Source organism: Lonchura striata, chromosome 1, assembly GCF_046129695.1.
Source record: "Lonchura striata isolate bLonStr1 chromosome 1, bLonStr1.mat, whole genome shotgun sequence".
Classification (NCBI taxonomy): Eukaryota; Metazoa; Chordata; class Aves; order Passeriformes; family Estrildidae; genus Lonchura; species Lonchura striata.
In genome coordinates this window covers 102551171-102574963 of record NC_134603.1, presented here as the reverse complement: position 1 = coordinate 102574963, position 23793 = coordinate 102551171, and the positions used below count along the sequence as shown (strand labels likewise).

The following is a 23793-nucleotide window of genomic DNA, read 5'->3' as shown; positions in this document are numbered from 1 at the left end:
CACTGCTGTTGGGAAATCTTACTGCAGCTACAGTTACTTTTCTTTAGTGACTTTTCCCACTGCAATCTGTGGATAGAAACAATTATGCTGCTGTACTTTCCAAATACCTTCAAGTCCTCTTTGGAAGTGAATATTAATGTTAACAATTGGTTTTATTAATTTTTTACAAAATAATCTTCTTGAAAGTATAAAGAAGGGAGTTTGAATCAAACATCCAGGAAGCAAAAGACAACTGCTGACTGCTTTCTGATGCTATGTGATGCTTCCCCTGCAAACATAATTAAAATGCTTAGCTATGAAGATGACGTAAGAATTTTAAGTGCTAGAGACAACTTTTCTCTTTCTTAAGGAGTGAACTTGATTTTACATCTGGGAACAGAAGACAATGTCTTTCTGCAAAAAGCTACATGGGTTCAGCTAGATTTTGTTAGTGTTAATAGATGGGGAAAAGACACAATAGGTGGTAAATATGAGTCAAATCTTCAAAGGGACTGGATGTATTAGTGACTATTTGACACATGCTACATTCTACCAAAGTAAACACTCCAGAAAAATCTACTGTACATTCATGGTTCATATACTTAAACCCCACCACCAAAGCCCCAAACAAGAATGTGCAAAGCTGTTCTTTAATTCTCAGTGAAGTCAAAGATAACTTAGAGCAAGCAACAGAGACACAAGAGAACTTTTTAGGGCTTTTGCTTGTCAGCATTTATGCAAACTCAAAATGCTGATACTTAGGATATCCTTTTCTTCTGCTATTAACATATCAACTCCAGTTCATGAAGCAAAATACTTCTAAAACAGAACTGGGACTTTTCAGAAACCATTTCAAGTTACAGTACTACCACCTAGAGAGCACAAGAATATAGTGAAAAAGTAAAGCATCAATGAACTATTACACAGCTTTTGAAAATGACAGTAGGGGACTTTGGCCTATGCACTTAAAAATAATCAATTTTTACTGCAACGAAGAGACAGTGGGAAAATTATGTAATAATTGAAACTACAACTTCCAACTAAAATATTTGGGAAATGGACATCCATATACTGCTGACAATTCATATATATATATCTCTTTTTGGACCATTTTAAAATGAAGACTGGTAATAGCTCTGGGATTTCAGGGTGGATGGGTTTGTTTCCAGAAACAAAAGGGAAAAGGGGAAAAAGAACCGTGTGAGAGGGGGAAAAGAACACACTGCACACCCAGCAACATGGTTGTGGCCCAATAACATGCTGACCAATGTTGCTGTGTATTATGCTTGATTGGTAAGCAAAGAAATATTCAGCATGGCAAACTTCAATTGTTGATACTCATAAAAATTAGAAATAACTGAAATGGAAACTTTTGGGAAAGGCAAAGAATAACATTTGGTATTATCCATGCATCAGAACTTTTAGCTATGGAAAATTATTTTGGCCACACAAATATTAATTCTTCCCTCACAACAAAGAAAAGATACTAGGAACATTCATGAGAGAACCACAATTCTCACAGGAATTAAAGGCTTTTCAAGATATAATACATTTGAAAACCTTGCAGAGACATTTTCAGCTTCATAAATTTGGGAGGATCAGTAGCTTAAATTCTACCCACTAAAACAAGATAAATTATTTATTAAAAATGCAAGATAGTATTTAATCCTGTTTTGTGTATGATTCCCATTCAAATCTTACAGCATATTTACTTGCACAGATTCTATCCTACACTCATATGAACATACCTCTATCAATTCATCTCTCTGTCGAAGGCCCTCTTTAAGTTCATCCAGCTTATGCTGCAGAACACTGCAGTTGTGTTTCTGTCTTTCCAATTCCTGTATTAAATAAATAAATTATTTATATTTATTTTGAGTTATGTAAGAAATTACTGCAAGGATTTGAGAAATTATACCTACCAAGCAGTTAAAAAACCACTGAAGTGGTCTAAATAAGTTGTCCAGACACTTACTACACAGAGGACTTTATTTAATAAAGTGTAGAGAGAAAAAATGCCATAAAGACTTAAGCCCAATACTAACAAGTAAAGCTACTCTGAATATTTTCAACTGTTCTTACTAAGTAGTCTAGATTTATGTACTTTATAAGTAGAAAAAAAAAAATACCTTTGACTTCTCTTCGTTCTCCCTATAGAACTCTGCTATCTGTTCTTCTTTCTCCTCAATAACATCCTTTAAAGTATCCACTTGGTAAATCAAGTTGTTTTTCTCATTGTCTAGTTGAGCATTGGAAACCATAGCTTTCTTGTACTTCTCTTCAACTTCAGCTAGTGAATCCTACAGATAGCAGAAAAGTTCACATTAGTTTAACTTTTTGATGCATTGTTATAATGTTAAAATACCACCATAATGTTAAAGTATGAGATGTTAGACATTAAAATTATGCAACCACTTTTGTTTCTGAAATATATTCTTTAGAGATACCAAGTAATAGTTTAGTTCCATTATTCAACTTCAGTCATACACAACAATGAAAAGTTATCATTACAAAAGCATGAAAAATACAAGATAATATTCCACTTGCTTATTCTATTCTTCCACATTCACAGCAACTCACAGGGATACAGTAATAATATCACAGCTTCACCTTCTAGTGAAGCTAGATAGTAGTAATTCTAGTAGTAATATCATTGCTCTCAAGGCATGCATGACAAAAGGGCTCAGAATGAGGCAACAAATCTAACAGAGAGAATGTGGACAATTAAATCAGTAAAAGAGACTACAAAAATAATTCAAAGAGTAGCTTTAACTTAATGCTCATTATTTAAGTGGTGCCCTATGACCTTAGATTCAAGACTTTAAGATAGCCATATTACTCCAATAAAAAACATTCGTTATTTAAACAGATATTTTATCTTTGGTTTACTTACTACATTTTTTTTAAAAAGCATGTAACTTGGTTCTCTACCTAAAAGTGTGCATGCCTCTTAGACAAATCTCCCCCATTTACTATTTTATCTTGATTTTGGCTATAGTTGGGTTTTTTTGTCAGATTTGTAACAAATGTCAACCATTTATAATTAGAAAACTATCATTCTAGGCACTTTTAAGCATGCCTTTATTTCAATATGCATTATATAGGGGTTGGGACTACATGATCTTTAAGGTCTATTCCAACCCTTTAACATTCTATGATTTAAAAGTAATAAAAATTGATTTTCAGCATCCTAATTTTAGAATTTAAAAATAACTATTAGGCCAATCCCTGGACAAAGTAGATCTGTGCCCTACTACAAATCTCATTGTACTTCATTGCCTGTTCCTTGAAGGCATAAGTAGCACCATCTCCATTTTTAAATATTTATATTTTGATAGTAGAAACACTAGTACAGGAAGGGCATGAAGCTTGGGTTTCCAGAAAATAGAACACTAAAACTAATATATTGAGAAGGTGGCAGCAATCTAAGTTTTCTAAGAAAATACTTAAGATCACTATCTGTTAAACAGTAAAATTATGCAATCATTTTTGTTCTGGAATTACAGTCGTGTCTTCTCTTTAGAAGTAACAAGTCACAGTTCAATATTCTGCTATAAGAAAGTAAAAAAAATTCCCTGCCCCCAAACACTATTCCATGCACTATTCCATGTTGTAAACCTCCAGTTTGGGAAAACTGTATTTTATATTTTATAATTTTATCATAACCACATGTATTTATTTCACTGAATTCTGGAAATGTCTAATGGAGAAATACAATTTTTGAAACCCCAGAAAAAAATAATTACGGATCAGAAGAGACAAAACAATATAAGTTGTGAAAATGTAAGACAAGTGCCATTATAGTCTAGGAAGCAGTAGGAAACAGCAAAGATGACTCAGGATAAGAAAAAAGAAAAAAAATAAAAACTAAATGCATGCAAGTAATTCTGAAGATTAAAACCAGAGAAAGCATTTCTTTTTGTGATGCTGTAAATACAAGAAATCTTGTAAAGACTGGCAAAACAAAATGCTAGAGCTAGCAAACCTAAAGACTTTCAAAGAATAATTCATCTTAGAGTAGAAAAAAGGAAATATTAGGATTATAATGAATGCTATAGTAATTTCACAGGGAGGTATGAAATTTAACAAAAAAAAAATGTGATTAGGGAAGAAGTCAAATTTGATTATTTCTGTCAACGTGGTGACTAGGGTCATGTAGTAATTTAGTTGGCAGAGATCCAGCTGGTCCAATCTCCTAACTAAAGAGGGTCAGCTGAGACCAGGCTGCTCACAGCTCATCTCCATTTTAAGTATCTCCAGAAATCTAGATTGCAGATGGTTGAACTTGCTGGATGACCTACACCAGTGTTTGCTTTCCTTGCAAAAACTCTTTTTTCTTGAGTTCTAATTGGATTTTCTGCTCCTACAACTCAACTTTTGTCTGTTTTTGTCTTTCCCTTGCAAAGAAGTCTGCCCTCTACTCTCCACTGCCTCCGATCAGACCTGCTAAAAACAGCAACAATATTGCCAACCACTACTCCAAGATTTATCAAAGCCCATTGTCTCAGCCTCTTACTGTGTGCCATGTGTTCCAGGACTCCAATCTTAAAAGACAATACTAGGTTGGGGCTTAAAACATCGTATTAGAATGTCACTAATTTAAAAAAGTAAGTTGAGAAAAAGTTGAGAAAAAGGCAGTACCTTTCTAATTAAAAAAAAAAAAAAAAAAAAAGGTTCCCAAAAGAATCTCTATGGAATGTGAACTAACCTAGGAACATATTATTCTGTATTATCAACAACATAAAATCCAGTTCAATTCTGAAAGCCAAGCACAGATGATGATCTTACTGTTGCACACTGTGCTCTTTGGTAACTGTAACGGATTATAGTAAATAATAATCCATTAACCACGAGTCAGAACAGTAATCATGAGATGCTGGCAAATGCATCAAGAGTGAGAGTTAGATCCATTCTGAAAATATGAAGCAGTCTCACATTACACTACATTTAGGTCTCATATGTCTATGTCTAATAATCTTGTAATCTACTGCTCTTTGAAATGCTTTTAATATTTGTATGTCAGTATAACTAAACCAAAGCATACTTCATCTGAACATATTGCCATCAGGTTTAATGTTTCCTTTAAAGGTAAAGTTATACTTCAAAGAGGAAATAAGTTTTGCAACACTAAACAACTCGTATTACATATCTTCCCCTTACTATATAAGCTAATGTATTGTTAAATTGAAGAAATTCAAGTAAGCTGATAAATGCCTCACCATCACATGCTCTAACTGATAAATACATCACCATCACATGCTCTAATACAAGAAGCATTCATTTAATTCAGTCTATATGGATATAAAACATATGAAAAGTTCTTTTTACTTTTACATGAAACACAATTACACAATAGAAAAGAGAACAGAAAAAATGTCTGGAAAAGATCTGTAAGCCCCATAATTTTTGAACTCTGTATCCCTTCAATATAAAACAGTGAAAAGCAGTATTGTTTTAAATTTACTGCACTGTTAATTGTGTGAAAATGCATAAAAGAAAGGCATACATACTAATTTAAACAAGTAAAACTAGAGACAAATCTCCTGTGGAAGACTACACCTAGCACAGGTAGTTAGCTCAGTGTGCTGCTGTAGTACAAACCGCAGATTGCACCCTCGGTAGGAGGAAATGACTGGAGCTTGCAGCACGAGCAGTGACTGGGCACTGAGCCTTTGCTCAGCAAGGTGCATGGGAACCTGTGGCACCAGCCGGGCAAGCGGCCACTCAGAGATACAAGGGGAGCCAATGGCCCAGCAGAAGACCCTACAGCCCTGTGTGCATGGACTGGGGATACAAAACCCACGTATTGCTTGGTTCAGGGTCCCTCACTGGCAGCACCCAGCTTGATCTCAAGCTAGTTTTGTGTGACTCTGCCATGATTAAAGTACTTAGAGAAATCAGGTAGCTGAGACTCTCTTATGGGAAACCTGTGGCTGAGCCTGTAAATAAACTTTCACTGACAGTGTGAGAATGGTGCGTAGCCAGTCTGGTGCAGCACCCATTGACTCAGTGACTCACTGGAGGGTTTTGCTCCCAGCAGTGAAAGTCTGGGGTGGTAGGAATGTGACTACCACAGTGGATACAGGATTGCCAGACAGGAAAGCTTCCTTAGCACTCATTAGCCTAGCACTGAAAAAACCAATCTGTGATTTAGAGAAAATAATGGGAATATAAACTAGCATAAATTATTTTTTTAATGACAAAGAATTAAAGGAAAATTAATTTTCTCCTGCAAGCAATATGCCTGCCAAAATTATTTGCAGCACATCTTCCAATATTATTCTTTTGGTTTTGCTTTATAATATGAAGTATTTGCTGAAACCTGGAGGACTAATTCTTAAATTCTTTGCCATAATAATCTCCCATTTCTTGTTCCCCATTTAATACCTAGTAATTATTTTGTATATCTGTTTATTTGCTAACAAAATTATAAAAATATAAACTGAACACCTCATTTTCTAATCAGAAAACACCTCTATATATCAAAACATCAAAAAGTATTAACTCTTCTAACTGTAATCAAATAATAAACATGCAATCTCATGTACATTTTAAGCTGATGCTTTTCATGCATTAAAAGTTAGATACATGCTTTAAAGAAATTTTAAAAATTGTTAGCAAAGCCACTCTACGTTAGTGAAACTGGTGATAACTCCATTATGCAGAATACCCATTCAGAATGCATGCTTGGGAGGAGCCCTGATACCTTTAATTCTTTAAGTCCCTGCATGTATCTCCCTTCTACATCATGTATCTGGTCCTTAAGATCATAGATATCCTGCAGGACATAGGAAGGAACCATTGCATAAGAAGTACGGGGAAATAATTTAAAGTTTAAAAAGCATTAAAAGGTTTACATGCACTTCTGTCAAATGACAAAGCCTGCAATAATTCCCAGAAATTAAAATTGATGGAAATTAAGGTTTTGTTTATAAACGTAACTCGAAGGCATTTCAAATAGCACAGAATTGTTTGAAATTCAACATAAATAAAATCTTATCTTAATAAGCTAAACTTTTAAACCATAATTATGAACACAAGTCAAGATAAAATACCAAGAAAGTAAAAAAATAGTTCATTATTGAAAATTACATCCTCATAGCATTTTCTTATTATAATATAAATTTTCTATTAAAAACAATCTTCCTATTTAAACTAGCTCCGAATTCTCTAAAAATGCAATTCACCCGTAATTCACTGAGGGAGGCATCAGGATCCAGCAAACTGCTTGCATCTCCGCTTCCTCTCCTAGATGAGTTGCCACTCTGAGGAGCTGCATTTACTGAATTGCGAGATGAGGGCTTAAAAAATGGAAAAACATTGTGTCAGGAATCATATGGTTATTTCTGGTACTCTTGATAATACTCTTTGTAAATTTCTTCAAAGTCACAGCATGGCTCTCTCTCTTGTTTTTCTTAATATTAGCTTACAGACAGTATTTTCCATTGAGTATTTTCCAGCACCTGTGTTTTTTCTTGGTAAAATGTTGGTTTCTTGTTGATGACTTAGTGTACCCAGAATATTAGAATTTTGAGTCATCTATCCAGAAGATCTTCATAAGATAGATAATAGTGCTGAAATACTGTAGACATTTACAATATTACTAATTGTTATAATTCTGTCATCCAGGATTCAGAAGAAAGCCTATAATGAGATTTTTCATATGGATTTTTATAGCCTTAGCCTCCTCAATTTTAGCCTTTCCTGATAAGTATTTCTCACATGAAAAATAAATTGTATAGAAAATGATTATTGGCCAAAAGTAAACTAAAGAATAAATTTTTTCACTCAAGAAATAAAAGGCATAAACCATTAATTCTGGGCAATAGAAAATTATATCTAAAAATATTTTTGCAAGCTAACCCTGACAAAAAATACAAAGAATACACTGAATGTATACTTTTTGAATTATTTCAACACTTGCAAATTTGTGAATGAACACTGACTTTAAATAATTCTAAAAGTTTCTAAAATTAAAATGTCTTACCCTTGAAAATATTTCTGAATGTGATTTTTCACTCTTTTCTTCCAGCTGAAAGAGAATTGGGAACATGATTACCTTTTGTAATAAGGAACTACCAAATTAGCATCTTTTGTTCCAAGAGACAGAGAAATATTTTAAATGAAACCATTTTTAAAATTCCAGATGTTAGCATAGAACAAGACAGGAAAAATAATATTTAGCTTAAAAAATAGTTTTTACCTCAACTACAAAATAAATGTAAAGAAAAAGGCTTGTAAATAAAAAAGCCAGGAACTTTTCTTATTTAAAATGTCATTATCAGTATCGAGCAACAAAACATGTTTATTCTTTTAAATTGCAAATATATTTAAATATATATTTCAAGTAGTATTTAAATTTCAAGAGTAATGAGTACAATACTAGATGGCATAACAGATGCAAAGCTTCATGCAGGTATGCACTTAAGGCAGTCAATGACAGCAGTGTGAATGCCCTAGTTATAGAAAACACATCTATACATTCAATCTCTTTAATGTCACCTGTGATTACATTATAATAAAACTGGTTCAGGTAAAAGTGTATAACTGAAGTGTACGAAGTAAAAGCAATCTACAAAATAATTTCAATTCATATTTTATCTACTGTAGACGAAGGAAAAGAACTACCACACTCCCTTCTTAGTTAGGAAACTGCTATTGCAAAATTATATTGTAGATATCCACATTTTCTACATTTCTGTGAATCAAAATAGGGATTAGACACGTATTTAGTACGGTATCACACACATCTTGCTTCTCAAATAACAGTTGTTTTTCTCTATGCCAGGGAAAAGTTTTGAAAGTCTACTGCAATCACAGAAGAAACAAACACTACTTGATAAGACTTTTCTTTTTCCTCCTGTTGCGGTTTCTATAAAAGCAACATTGCTTCTTCATGACAAATTCACCACATCCAGTGACGTACTAAAATGATAGATTGCAAATATTTGTCACCAGTATGATGATAGAATGATATGAAGAATCCGATTAATCTGAAGGATACAGTTGATTAACCTAAATAAAATTAGAAATATTGAATCTAATAGTAAATAATGATGATAACACAAGCAACTGAGAAGGCAACATAACTCAGTCTCAGCCTCGACATTTCTTTTAGCAGAGCATTAATTTCAGAAAGTCAGCTTTATTATGGGAAAAAAGAGCTAAATTTTAAGCTGGAGAAATAATTAGTCTCTCATGATTTGAGAATGTATAGAGGATAAATAATATGAATTATTACAACTTATACAGCATTGTAACAGTATTAAAATATCATATAAATGCAAAGTCACAAAGTGGTTGCGAGAGTAGTCTAGCTCTCAGTCTCCCATTTAAGGGAGAACCACAGCCAACAGCTGTGGCTTGATCTAGCAAAGTGTCACCAGCTCCTGAACACAGAGGCTCTGCAGCCTTGCTGTAACCTGACAGACTGCAACAATAATGTCCTTGTGGAGCTTCTTGGAGTGTCTGGTCTGAACTCCTAAACTGCAGTGTGAGGTTGCTGGCCCTTGTTGCACTGCTTGGTAAGGGCACAAAGACTTTGGCTCTCACCTACACAAGCAATTACACACTGCTGATCACCACAAAACATTCCTTTTGCTCAGTTAAATAAACACCTCCTCTGAGCCTCTCTGCCTACCCACTGCATGTGCTAACCCTAAATGCTATTTCAAAAGATACACCTAAGAACAGAAATTTGTCTTTTACTCCATGTTATTAAACACAAAAGTTTTGCCTGCAAGCAACAATAATTTTTAGAAGTTACAGCAGCAAGAAAGAGAAGGTGGCTAGGTTTGGTATAAACAATGTTCAGCCTAAAGGGAGCTGCACAGGAAAACTATCACGATACTTTTCCTGTAACATGATCTGTTGGATGACATGGGATTCTGTACAAGTGCACAGCCAGCAAGGCGTGCTTCAGTAATGGATTCTGAAAAAATCTCACATGGGATGAAGGAACACTAATGCAGGAACAGTTCTAAGTATTTTTGTCACGAAAAGAAGTAATAGTATTCCAAAAGTACACAAAAACCTCCCTAGCACAGTTAATTTCCATAAGAAAAAAAAAAAGAAAAATATTTGTCTTTAGAAGATTGCTAAGCTTATCACACACACACAAAATTGTGAAGTGTTACACTTGTCACATGCTTCTAACAACAGGCAAAATCTCCTTTAAAATAAGGAGCATGCTTTTTAAAAATCCACTCAGTGCATTTTTATATGAAAACAAGCCCCAACTCCACAACAAACCAATTTTCATTTAAGTAATTTAGACTGCTTTAACAGTATTTACTCTTCAGAGTATTAAAAGAAAATCCATAGTTTTGCTGTATATAGTGTAAATAAAAACATTACACTCACACTATTCAAAACTTGGCCATAATCTGCATTCGAAACAATGCTTCCCCTGTGGCTGGAACGACTGAAATAATCAGCAGCGGTTTCACTTTGATCAGAAAAATCAGAGGACTTCAAAAGATAAGGAGAAGGTGAAAGATAACTGAATATGATATCACTGAATGAACAAAAGTTTATTAAAAATCAAAAAAATCCTACCTGAAATCTCCATTATTGCACTAAAAAAATGAACATTTTTATTGATTTATCATTGTCAATTAGAGTAATATGAAAAAAACATAAAAGCAGATACCAAAGGGTTTAGTATTAATTTAGGGTCAAAAACAAGCTACAAAAATTTCAAAAAGTTTGCAGATCATAAAAGACAGATTATATAAACTGATCAATAAAAATTATTTTTCTCTACAAATGCTGTCTTTTTTCAAATCAACACAAATCAAATGGTACCAGCTATAATTTGGGCTTCTTCTCATTCCTAAGTTTAAGATATCTTACACTAGAAGGCAAAATTACTCCCCAAAGATGTATATCAGTCTGGCACCTAAAGAGGTGGGGAAAAATGCTAGTGCTACACATTTCTTGTTAAAAAAGGCAAAATGTATCTAAGTGCAATTACATCTGCCATGGGAACTCAAGTGAAATATTCAACTGAGAAACATTATGCATGTAAAACACAATAGTAAATGGGAAGAGTTGGTTTATCATAAGTTTATTGATAACATTCTACTTCAAAAGGTAGAAAGTTAAAACTAAATACAATGTTCACAGTGAAAGTGATTATAGGAGGAAAAAACCCAATTCTCACCATCAAAAAAATCTTTATACTTGATCTATGCGATTAAAAGCTAGTAAGATTGTCTAAAAGTTACATATATAACTGGCATACAAAAACCAGTTTACTGATGAACATCTAGCTCAGACTATGCTATTTTAGGACTACAGCATTTGTATTTGTTTGTTGTCACTGCTATGTTATGTTCTAATTCTCTGACAACAAATTTTCCAGCTGTTTTTCACCTACATTTATATTTAAACCAGTATCTTAATTTTCATTAAATGTAGTTAGCTAGGTAAATTTTGATAGTTGGAAATTTGGCTAAACTTTCCTATTGCACTTGCATTTCACAAAATATAGAGATACTGAAGAGAATTCTTCTTATTTATTATGATCACAGCAAAAGAACAACTCAGGCTACAATCTATGACAGTATTGGTCTATCATTCAAAAGCCACTTCTCTTTGCTGTTGCTAAGTCCATATACCTAATTAATAAACCTTGCAGTCCCTCCTATACTTTTTGTAGTCCTAGTATCTTTCCTAACGAGTTCATCAAAACTGATACACTTTAAGATGGAGAAGCATCACATTGTTTCTCTCAAGTGTTTTCTACCTTTTAGATCTCTCCTACTTGCTCTTCTGATTTTCAAAGAGAACTAACCTGACTTCTCCAGAGTAAAACCAAAATACAAGCCGCAGCAACAGTAGGCAATAAATTAAGATTTTTACATCATCAGATTTTCAGGATTATTTCATTTTAAAAATTCTTTGAACTCTATTAAGCATTCACTAGTGTGAGTGAATATACATTGGCATTATTGGTTTAACATATACACAGTGAGATCTGATATATATATATATTCCTATGTATCTTAAAGTATATACTTTTAAGGACTTATCTTAGTGTCAAGAAAATCTGAGACAAGTTTTCACAATGCAAGAGACTACATATGTATGTCAGTACCTGTCACGTTTTAGAACTTCATAAAGCAAAGCAAAATTACCTTTTTCCTACACCCTCAAAAATTCACTCTGATATCTCTTGTAGCTAAAAACATTAGTTTCTGACAAATGTGGTTTTATTTGTTTAATACATATAACACTGTTAATAGGTGAGAAATTTAAAAAAGGACTGAACATTGCAATTTAGTCCATACTAGAACACTGATAACTTATTTTGTGTGGTGTGACAAATGAGCAACTATACCAATGAAACTTAGATGATTGTTCTGCAGCAGAAGCAAAATAAAACTCTTTAAAATCACTTTGCAGTACAAAGAGCCAAGTTTAGAATGACACTTTTAATACAATACAGACCCAGAAACAAATTTCTCTCATTTTGTATACTGGTTATCATAAAAATGAGCAAACTTTTTACTACATGATATAACAGTTTCCATTAACCCTCTTTCCAAAAAAAAAAAAAAAAAGACTTTTCCACATGTACTGTAGTGTGTTTCATGTGCTTGCTCCATCTATGACATAGGGTGGTATCCCCAACAATGTGCTATACTTCAACTAAAGTACAACTAAACTAGTTGTTTATTACAAACATTAAGAAGGTATTTAGAAAAACAAATTCCTTCTACAGTTTACTGTCTTACTGCTAAAAATTTACATCTTGCTAAAAATCACAACTCTGACAAATCAAAACTTCTTATGTGGAATAGAAAAATCAAATCTGTGTGTTGGTCAGTGAAACAATCCCAAGTGGACATACTCATAACTGCTGATGTGTTAATATCAAAGCATTCATCAAATCATGCATAGGAATGCTCACCACAGGACTACTTCGGACTGAGCTTGCTCTTGAAGAATAACTGTATTCAGATGGCTAAAGAAAAGTTATGAAGGACACTTTCACAACTTTCATACATTTTTGTCTGCAGAAAACAAAGATAATGAAAGAAACAACCAGAAGCCTATTACACTAAGAGTGCAAGAACTATTTGAGTTATGTCATCCATCACCACACAACAAGGCCTGAGAAAGAAGGAATGAAGCACCATGTATAGCCAGTCTCAGCCATTATTATGCCACACTCATATGCTGCAATTCCTATGCAGAGTCATGTACTTTCTTATCCTCTGCGTTTCCAGTTAGTAGCATACTTTTTGTGTAAAAAAAATATTTAAGAATCTCAGCAGCATTTAATATTACTACGAGGCATGTCTATTTCCATGTGTCACTAAGAATTCCCTTAAAAAACAGCCAAATACTTTTAAAAAATCAAATATTAACTAGTTGCATAACTAAATCGAACATTTAAATTGCAATTTGGTTTTAACTGCTCTGAGGCCTAAGAAGTTTTAACACACCCTGGGAACTGCAGCTATGCTGTACACTTAGCAGTTTTATTTTATGGTCACTCATGCACTTTCTCCTGAAAGAGTTATGTTTAAAGGTGCAAGGCTGAAATCTATTTATGCAGTGGATAATAAAAGAAGCTGAGAAACTCAACTCAAAAAGAAAAAAAAAATTACCGTTTCATGCTGCTTTGTCCCTCCCTATGAAGAAACCTCCAGCAAAAATTAGAATTATATACGTATCAGTGTTATATGTAATAGCAGTCTTTACTGTATTGTTGTACTGCTCACTGAATCTTCTAATATTTTCTTGAGAACATGCACAAAGCCAAAAAAGGTAAATCATCTACTTGTAATCCAAGTGCAAAAGAAGATCTCGCTAACTAAATACACTACATAATATTTGATGATTTTTTACACAGGTTTAGCATGTCTCTAAATGGCAGTGTAAGATGGATTTGAACTACTATAGCAGCAAAAGGCAACGTTCCAGACATTCATACCAGTTTTAAAAGATAATTTTTTGCAGAGCTACCTTAGCCATTCTTATGGCACTACTAGATACTCTTGATTTTGTAAAGATGCAGATTAGGTTTTCATGCTATTAAATTTAATAAACATAAAAAAATGTAAATATGGCATCCTATTTAAAGGTATTCAAAGTGTATTTACCACAAACTTCAGTAATCCCCTGATTTCCATCCAAATGCTTAACTTTTTAAAATATTGTTTTTAGTATTATACATGCAGTTGTCATTTAGTATGCTTGAATTAACTTAATAACCCCAGTGCTCTTCAACATCATTGTCGCATTTACCAGATTTATGCTTGTCTGTAAAAAGAGCAGTAAACCAGCAACTACTAAAATAGTTTTAAGAGGCAATTTAACAACATCAAGAAAATTAAACTGAATGCCTCAAAAAAATTATACACAGAAAATGCTACTCTAAAAATAACCCAGAAATGCACATGTAATACCATTGAGCCTCATGGCCATACAATACACATTTAAGGCAACCATGCATAGGATGCTTACAAAATAAACTGGTATTTCTCATCAAATCAGTGTTTAAAGGAGACACCTATGAAGAAAAGTGTAATTTTGTATTTATATTAGGCCAAACATCTGAAGATAAGATATTGTTTTATATTGTACTAACCCTGTAACTCCTAGCTGGTGCCACTGGATCACTGTATAGAGAAGATGACTATAATGTGAAGAACAGAACAAGTCAGAAATACTTTTTCTGTATACATAAATTTTTAAATTTATGTTCTATATTCCACAGAAGTCCTAAAGATTTAAATACTAAATTTTAATCTATCTATAGTAGACAGAAACTTTCAGGAAGCGCACCTCCAGAAAAACTTGTTATCTTTGAAATCAATTTAAACATTATTAAACCAATCCAGTATTTTTTCAAGTAGATTCATGGAAGAGAGTGAAGAAATTAAGTAGATCTCAAATAACATGTCAGTTTTCTCCAGCTAGTTATTTAAACCTGGCCATGAGCACAGCTGCAGGTACTGGAAGATATTACTAATCTCATAATATATCAGCATTTTATAATTTATATTGAGATGGAAAAAAAGCACTGCAATGATGCTAAACATCTAAGATTTTTTTTTTTTGTTATTTTTAAAAGACAAGAATTTGAAACAGCAACTATTACAGCTGCCACTTGCTTTCTGTATACCATACAGAATCATGAAACAGAAGTTATTTTAAATTTAAAACCTCACATGCATAACAGAGTAATCTGCATGTTACACATTAATTTTATAAAACACAACCTTTACAAGCAAAAATTACAACTGTTACCACTTTTAACTGTAATAATTGCAAGTGTCAGAGAGATAAATTAGTGTCATATGGAATAAGTAAGCAAAACCACATATACATATTTTATATAAATAATTAAATTAATATAGAAAGAGACAGACCCAAACACGGTAGGAAGGAACTGGTTTACTATATCCAAGGCTGCTATAATTTCTTTGATCATAGTAAATTCCACTCTGACAGGTGAGGAAGGAAGGAAAGAGAGAAAACAAAGGTTGCATCTGTAGATCTTGCAAATGAAAGTTTTGTCTTAACATTACCCAAGTGTTCCCAAGCTTACACCTCGTGCAGAATGCTCTAAAGTTTTCCCTAATGTTGACCCCAAATCCATGTATCTTTCTTAAGCAAATAAATAATAAAAGCCTCAAAACTATTATGTACTTTGTATATCATCATTAACTGTATTTCTACATGCTCAAACAAAATAGTAAATATTTTGGTATTTTTCCTCCATAATAAAATAAAAATTCCAAAAGCTTGATAAGTGCAGCAATGAATGAAAAACATAACCGAAAAGTCTTGCTAATAATTAGTACAATTATTTACTTTTTTACATTAGATACCATTATGAATCAAAGTATTTTGGAGAGAGAGGACAGAAATCTCTAATAACTGAATTGGGGCTGGATGTTTATGTGACACTAGCATAGCCTGTACCCTGCCACTATTCTTTACACCAAGTGTGCATACTGGAATTCTAGCAATTATATTTTGGCTTATTTCTGTTGGGTTTTGACATTATTTACACAAATTGCATATATATGCACATGTGAGGCAAAAAGTTCATACACACATTAAAAAAAAAAGGAAAAACCAGACAGATAAAAACATGGCAAAAAGTAATGCCTGCAGTATACAGCACTTCTTAACTCAAAGGGCAACAGAAAGCAGAAATACTCATATTGCTCATTTGTTCAGGAACTAAGGGAACAGGAAAAGAACACTTCAAAAACACAGAGAAATGCTGTAATACAATAATAAGTAAATACAAAATCATTTCAGCCTAGTCTCAACAAAACATGCACTGCTGTTCTAACCTGAACCACCCCCCCAACCCCTAATGCAGTTGCTAATTCATCAGTACCAAAAACTGTCTGAAAAATTATATCCAAAATATTTCATTTATTGACACTATATTCACATGTTAAACACCAAACTTCCTGGAATAGTTTCTGCACAATCAAAATAAGCCTCATGCCTTTCTCAATAAGTCACTGGATTAGCATCAAGGTCTATGGCAAATTCAATCTGCTGTACATCTACATTTAAAATGCTTCTAACTATGTGACAGGGGACAAAGTGGAAGTAATAGGACATGTATCTCCATCCCAACTGAAAAAACTTTAATCCAGAGAATGCCACTTTTAAATAGTTCCAAGAGCCTTTTCCAGGCCTCCAGCAAAAGAAGATTTCTATTCAGCTGATTCCATTGGTGGCATTGCACTGATACGAAAGCAGCTTCAAATTGGAGGTCAGAATCTGATCAATATGAGGTTGTTTTTTTTTTCTGAAAAACATTTATGCAAATGTCAGGAAGCTAACAAGTTTCTCCATGATGCTACACACTTAGTATATTTATAAGGAATATTATACTAGAAAACTACTCAATAAACCTTTATGGGAATAAAGAGCTTTCTCCTTTGAACTTTGAGATTAATTGTAAGCATGACTCTAAGAATGAAATTTAGAGAATTAATAACACTATATAACAGCATCTTCAATCTTAAAATACAAAGAAGACAGACATAAGGACTTAAGGGTTTTATCACCTAAAACAGAAACAACACAGGAAATTCTAACTACCGAATTAGAAAAAAATAGGCCATGCTTCTATCACTGTGTTAAAAAGAACTGGCAAGTGAAACTATAATCAAATCTATTCTCATTAATATAGGTTTGGCTTAAAGCTAGTGCTCACATTTTATAGAATTTAAACCAATAAACAAACTAAAAAAGCTTAACAATACAGACTAATTTAAGCACTATACTGTGCTTGCCTATCTGCTAGCTAATTTAGATAACACTGCTATTTAAACAAATACAGCTTTTTAAGCTGCTTAAATATTCCTTTTGGTGGTACTTGATGCTTGCCTCTTATGAAGAAACACAGATTTTATGTGGCATAATACCACTGAGAATGTGATGCCATCTACTATCACTTCATAAAAATATGATAGATGTCTTTTAAGTAAATATATACAAACCAGTTGCTTATTCTCTGGACTGAAATAACTTCCCATTAGATTCAGTTAAAATTTTTATACAGTAATTGAGAATACAAATAGATGCATACACACTTTCTCCCCCCAAGGATATCCTCCAAGTCTAATCTGTATGGCACTTTGCAGCAAAGTTTAGAAATAACTAAACACTAGAAAGTGCTTGCTGTAAGACAAGTGTCTTGTCTCCCTGAAGAAAAAATCATATGTGTAGGCTACAGAAAGTGTTACAATTACAAAACTAGTCTAGGTCTGAACATATGATAGTACCAATTTATATACTTTTTAAAGTCAAGAATTTAAAGTCACTAGTTAGTACCATTACATCTTAGAAACAAAGCACAGAAACAGTCTTCCCTCAAAGCCATGCAAAGTATTAACATACAGGGTCAAATATCTTGCACATCTATCCTTTAAATAAAGTGAAAATCACAATGTTAAAAAAAAATAAATTGCTTTTATTTCAAAGAATGACTAAAAATACTTACAAGAAAATCGCAAGGAAACATATTCTACTAATAATGAAAATTTCAACATGAAGGAATAGCCATTTATCATGATCTGAAGTGCATTCTGAGGCTGGACCACCTAATAAAAATTAATCTTTTTCTCCAACAACATCCCAATTTATGAAAAGTGAGATAATTTTAGACAGCACTACACTATGTGAAATATTTAATGTGATTTTAGTAATAGAATTTTAAATAATTAAGCCAAGTCTTATATAGTAGATTTCATTAAACAGAGACAGCATTTATGAGGTTATGTAACAAAAGGCTCATCTCCACACAGGCAAAGCACTCTAAAGGAACATCAGCCCCACTGTTAAGCTGTGCAACTCAGCAGATGCAATGACCTTCCATGGCACCTTACGCTCAGGAAGGTCACTGCCTATGGGGTCCAGGGCATGAAAGACTTTACAGGAGGAAGGGAAATAGTATTTTGTGATCTGGGAGGAATTAAAGCTGGGAACAGAGGAATTAAGTGTTTTCAGGAGGAGCAAATAAATCCAGTATTAACAATATATTAAACAACATTTTAATATTGTAATTGTAATTTACAGACTATGGTCCCTTTTTGTTTTACTAAAAGTATTACCTACAGGATCCATAAGTCACTGGATCAGTTTTAATCAACTTATTTATTTTTTAAAATAATTACTGTCTCTAATTATTATCTCCAATAAGCAACCTTGCTATCAGAGAATGAAGACAGATCACTCACTTATCATCCCAACATTTAACTTATACTTTTTATAACTATTAACAGTCTACTAAAAAAGGTTTAACTTGCCTAAACTAGGAATACCACAAGTATACAGAAATACCCATTACTGAAAATGGCAAAATTTCTGTATTTCAGCCTTGTCTGTTGTTCTAAAATCACAACGTAAAAGAGAAAGTGCTTCCTGTTGTAACTTTCAATAACACGTTTGTACCTATCGAGGCTGATGGACAACCTTTTCCATTTTACTTTAGTTCTCTACTGGGGACATTGGGAGAGAGTGACTGAAGAGATGAATTCCCATCACATCTGTAAATGTTCTTTCTTTCAGCTTTCACATTTGCCATCACAAACTACTTGATTACATCAATCATTGCAGCATTAATACCATGTTCTATAAGCATGCTTTCACCAAACTACTGCTTTGGTAAGTAGAGAAAATGTTACAATGTGTACACATCACACTAAGTAAAAAGTGTGCTCATGCCAAGTTACACACCACAAGAGCTCTCCTTTTGGAGGTACTTGCTCTGCTCCTGTGAGATGCGCTGACATCGGAGGAACACTTGAGAACGAAATTATAAAAATATATCAAAATATTAAATAAATTTTAAATTTTAATTCTATTACTCTTCACTGAATGACAGAAAATAACCAAGGCAGTCAAAGAAATTCTAAGTAAGCCCTCAAAATCTGAGCTTAGTTATCTGCCCAATTCAAACCCTCTTGTTTAGACAACAGCCAATTACTTAATATCCATCTTAGCACATTTGCTATGTCAGCCAAGACAAGAGCAGATCTGAGCAAATCTGTACCAGCTCACAAGTTTCTAAGAGTTGCACATAGCACATTTTACATGTTTTCTTGATAAAGCATTTACTGTTCAAAATTATTTGGTAAAAATACCTGTGTGGCAAATTGCAGAAATACTTAACACTAGGACTTGCATGACATTACACACAATTCAGTTAATCAAAAACTACATTTAATTGCAAAGACCTCTTAGCAAGTTATAATCACCATTTTTTAAAGTCACACAAAGAAATGGCTCATTCCAACTTCCAAAATACACAAACCCAACCCTTTTATTTTAGTAATTTGTCCCTTTCCTGGCCTCTATACCCAGATCAATGACCAGCTGATTTCTAGACAGATCCAAGACCAGGAAAATGCTAACATAACCTCAATAAAACTGTTCTTTAGCAATAGATATATGGCCTAAATATGATATAAAAGAGCTTATACAAAAATATTTCTGTTAGCAGACTTCAGGATACCTTACAGCATTCAGCTAAATATTTTGCCATTAATGAGTAATATATTCCCAGCTTCTCCAAGAAAGAGATTCTTGCATTACACCAAACTCTTCTTCAAATTGTATCTTAAGGTACTGATACCTTTTCTTTCACAAATACTACAGACACACAGTAATGCTCAAAGTGCAAGAAGAGACTGGAAGATTGAAACATAAAAATAAACTACCTTTTTAACACTGATGGAAATAAAACACCAGATGAACTTAAACATTGTATGTTACTTAAAATTACTAAAACTGCAAATAATTTATGAGACTTGAAGTTTCATCCTTCTCCATTAGAAAAAGAAACCAGACTCCAAACCCTTTTTTCCTTTGGTTTGGTTTCTGAAGGTTAGATCAGAAAGAAAAAGTATACAGTTTGAACACAAACCAAAAGTGAATGTCGACTGGACTGGTGAGAGTATCTGGCCCTCTCTGCATCTTCCTGAGAAAGAAGAAATGCAGAGTTATTTCATAAGGAAGGGAAAAAACCCAGACACAATACCAGAAAGTCAAAGTGAGCAACATGCTATTAGCACTTTTAATGCTGTGTGTCATTTTGAATAATCCATGGTGGCAAGTAAACTCATTCAAGTCAGAAGAGCTCAGTTCACCTGATCTGAGTAAGCATGCCAAGATATCACACTAGGGGATATAAGTAAAGCAGGTTAATATAATTAATAATTAGTGTTCAGTACTCAGTTAGCTTTTCTTATGATTAATATATTAATGCAGGAAAAAAATCACAAAAGAATTTAAATTAAGAAAAGGAAAAATAGAGAGCTTTAAAAAATTGCAAGTACACTAGTAAGAAATGTACCATATAATTACTATATTCAGATTTTAAGTAATTTACGAAGTTATTTGAGCCCTAAGAGAAATAATTATTCTCAGTTGCCCTATATATATTTTGCATTTTCTTCTCTATTAGAAGAGCAAAGCTTCTTAAGAAAATTGACCAGTTTTAAGTTCTACAGATACTCTTGCTATACACTGACAGTGAAAATAATAAACCAAACTCATAAAATCTGAGTGATGATAACTAGATAAGGCACCTTAATATCTTTTATTCTGTTTAAAGATGAGAGAATGTTAATGTGAAAGAAGCAAGACAAAAAGCACAACTAATTTAAAATCAAAACATATTTCACATGCCATAAGCATCTCAAATTGTTACAGTATGAAAACATGTTAAGAATCACCTTAATTTTAAAACTATCCCATTTGAAGGCTACAACACAGTTCTAAAAGTAGGAATTCTTCCTTATTTCCTACAGTTTTCAATATATTGAACTATTCTAAAGATTGTACGCCAGTTGTTTATACAAATTAAGGCTTTGCCTCCAGAAAGACTAGATTTCTTATTGCTTATGGTCACATGGTTATCATCTGTATTTTCACTGGGTATTTAAAACTATTTCACAACAATTCAGTATTCAACAGGCCTATTTAAAACTCTGCCAGAAAACTGCTATTGGGGGGGAGTGTAGGTTCATTTCATAGTGACATTGCTGATTTTAAATATTCTTTGTATCTCTGGTCTAAATGGACAAGTACCTCTTAGTAAAATCTGCAGCAGGCAAGAAGAAAGTTTGCTACTTATATAAGATTCCTTTTAATTGGTGGGTAACAAGTCTCTTCCTGACATTCCAGCAGAAAACAGAATGCCTGTGTTAAATGTTCAGCATATTTAGGTCAAAGGATTAGGTACTACAGTATGTATTGCAAACAGGTGCTGCTGGTATCTCTCAAGCTTGACTTCTAAAACTTCTGAATAATGCACGTTATCCAATACAGAGGTTACATCTCCCAGTCCAGGAAAAGAATACACATCTGTTTAGAAATCTCCTGCAGCAGATGTACCATTTAGGACTGCAAAAGGAAGGTGGCATTGAGTGGCATTAATTTTGAGTGAGATTGCTTGTAAATACCATGTTTTGGAAACCCTTGATCTCAAGTAAAAAAACCTTCAAAAGTACTTCCACCAAGAAATACAGAAACTATGCTGATCTTGAGAACTAATGTATACACAATTATCAGATAGGCAGAGAGACAATAAAGAGCGAATACAATTTTGTAAATAAAATTCTAATGACAGTCCTAAGATTTCTCAACAGATATTAACTGCCATTGTAGTTTTAACTATTTGAAATGATGGCTAGTCTCAGCACGTATTACTTAAATCTTGGTGATTCAAAACATTCCTACAGTGAACACTTTCCTAAAAACCAGAAAAACCCCTGACACCTCCCATATACCCTTTTAAGAGGCACATGAATTTTGTGAAAGGAATCCCTGAAAAAAATTCTAAAGAAATTTCTAAAGAAACTTTGCAATTAAGTCAGCCTCACTCCTGTGCTGGGTAAAATAATGGAAAATCCTATTCTGAGAGGTACTGAAAAACACCTGGGAGAAATTCAGTCATTGGTCATAGCCAGCGAAATAGCTGTTTTTGGAGTTCACTTAAGTTAACAAAACGAATTAAGCATTTATATTCTAGCTTGTAAAGTTATGTGTTGAATTTTAACCTTTTACTTAAGAAACCTCTGCCATGGTACAAAAGGGCATAAGAAAATGCAAATTTCTGAAGCTTCTTGCACAAAGAACAATGCCGGAGGGGACCGAGGATGCAAAGAACCCAGATAAAGGGGCTCCTCTGTCTCCAAGCCCATCAAGACTGACCGACATACTCAGAGAAGCACCAAAGGACCAAAAGTGCATGCGCAAAAGAGAAAAGTTCAAAAGTTCTACCATGAAGAAGACCACAATCTTCAGCCTCAAGACCACCAGAGACCCCCCACAGGACCACCATGGCAAACCACGCATGCCTAGAAGGGCGTGGACCTATTTAGCATGAGAGGCGAGGACAGGCGGGGCCAGGGGTTGAATATGCTAGCAAAGTTGTGTGATGTACTGCATATGGAACACCTTTGTGAATAAAAGTGTGGGTCAGACTGAGACTCGGGGCACAAGTTTTTGGAGAGATAACTCGCTTGTGCCAGACCCTGACAATACATACCCACTTCATAACTACCCCAGCTTGTGGAGTGTATTTATTTATTCTGCATATCGCTTCACCAGGATGGTTTCATGAGGGAAAACTCCTGCTTGTCAAACCTTATTTTGTTATACAACAGGGTAATCTACCTAAGTGACCTAGGAGAGTTGGTAATTTTATCTTTTTTGACTTCAGTAAAGCTTTTGATACTGTCTCACACAGGATCCTTCTAGACAAAGTGGCCTGCACACAGCTGAATAACCATGCTATACAATGAACGAGCAACTGGCTCACAGATTGGGTACAAAGGGTTGTAGTTAATGGGGTGACATTCAACTGGCATCAGCTCACCAGTAGGGCTCCACAGGCTCATCTTAGGCCCAGGTCTCATAAATGACTTGGATGTGGAACTCAAGGAATAGTAGGTTTGCTGATGCACTAAATGGGAGAACCTCAAGGCAGGGAGGCCCTACCCCAAGATCTTGGTAAAACAGAGAGATGGGCAAGCACCAACCATAGTGTTGCCATAAAACAAGGCAAACAAACAACAACAGTGGGAGTGACAACAAACAGAACCAGCAACCCAGTGACAGCCTTCTCTTGGCTTGCAGGCACTTTTGCCTTTGGTGCAGTTACAGTCACAGCCGGCAGGGCGCTGGTGGCTCCTGGCCGGGCAGCGCAGGCACGATGAGTCCCTGCACATGGAGGAGGCACTGTGGCACAAGCCCAGCTGCCTCGCTCCAGGTGAGCAATGGCGGCACAGCCAGCAGGAGAGACAGAAAGTGGCTTCC

General features: G+C 34.1%; 1 protein-coding gene and 1 long non-coding RNA gene across 7 annotated transcripts in view; both read right to left on the bottom strand.

The window, feature by feature from the left end:
• Positions 1-23793, bottom strand: part of LRRFIP2 (LRR binding FLII interacting protein 2) — a 53130-nt gene that overhangs the window by 10694 nt on the left and 18643 nt on the right. For 3 of the 6 annotated variants that reach the window (XM_021546553.3, XM_021546586.3, XM_021546571.3), the window contains exons 5-9: positions 7967-8011; positions 7167-7280; positions 6686-6757; positions 2109-2279; positions 1728-1820 (exon numbers count right to left, since the gene is read on the bottom strand). In XM_021546553.3, coding sequence (XP_021402228.1) covers positions 1728-1820; positions 2109-2279; positions 6686-6757; positions 7167-7280; positions 7967-8011 — 495 coding nt within the window. The remainder of the gene's footprint in view (positions 1-1727; positions 1821-2108; positions 2280-6685; positions 6758-7166; positions 7281-7966; positions 8012-23793) is intronic. The other 3 variants (XM_021546563.3, XM_021546594.3, XM_021546578.2) reach the window with 1 other exon arrangement.
• LOC110479352 (uncharacterized) lies at positions 12901-15339 on the bottom strand. Its single transcript, XR_002466913.3, has 3 exons — positions 14582-15339; positions 14458-14503; positions 12901-12998 (listed from the first exon to the last, which is right to left on the bottom strand). It is a non-coding gene; the product is annotated as an uncharacterized LOC110479352 (long non-coding RNA).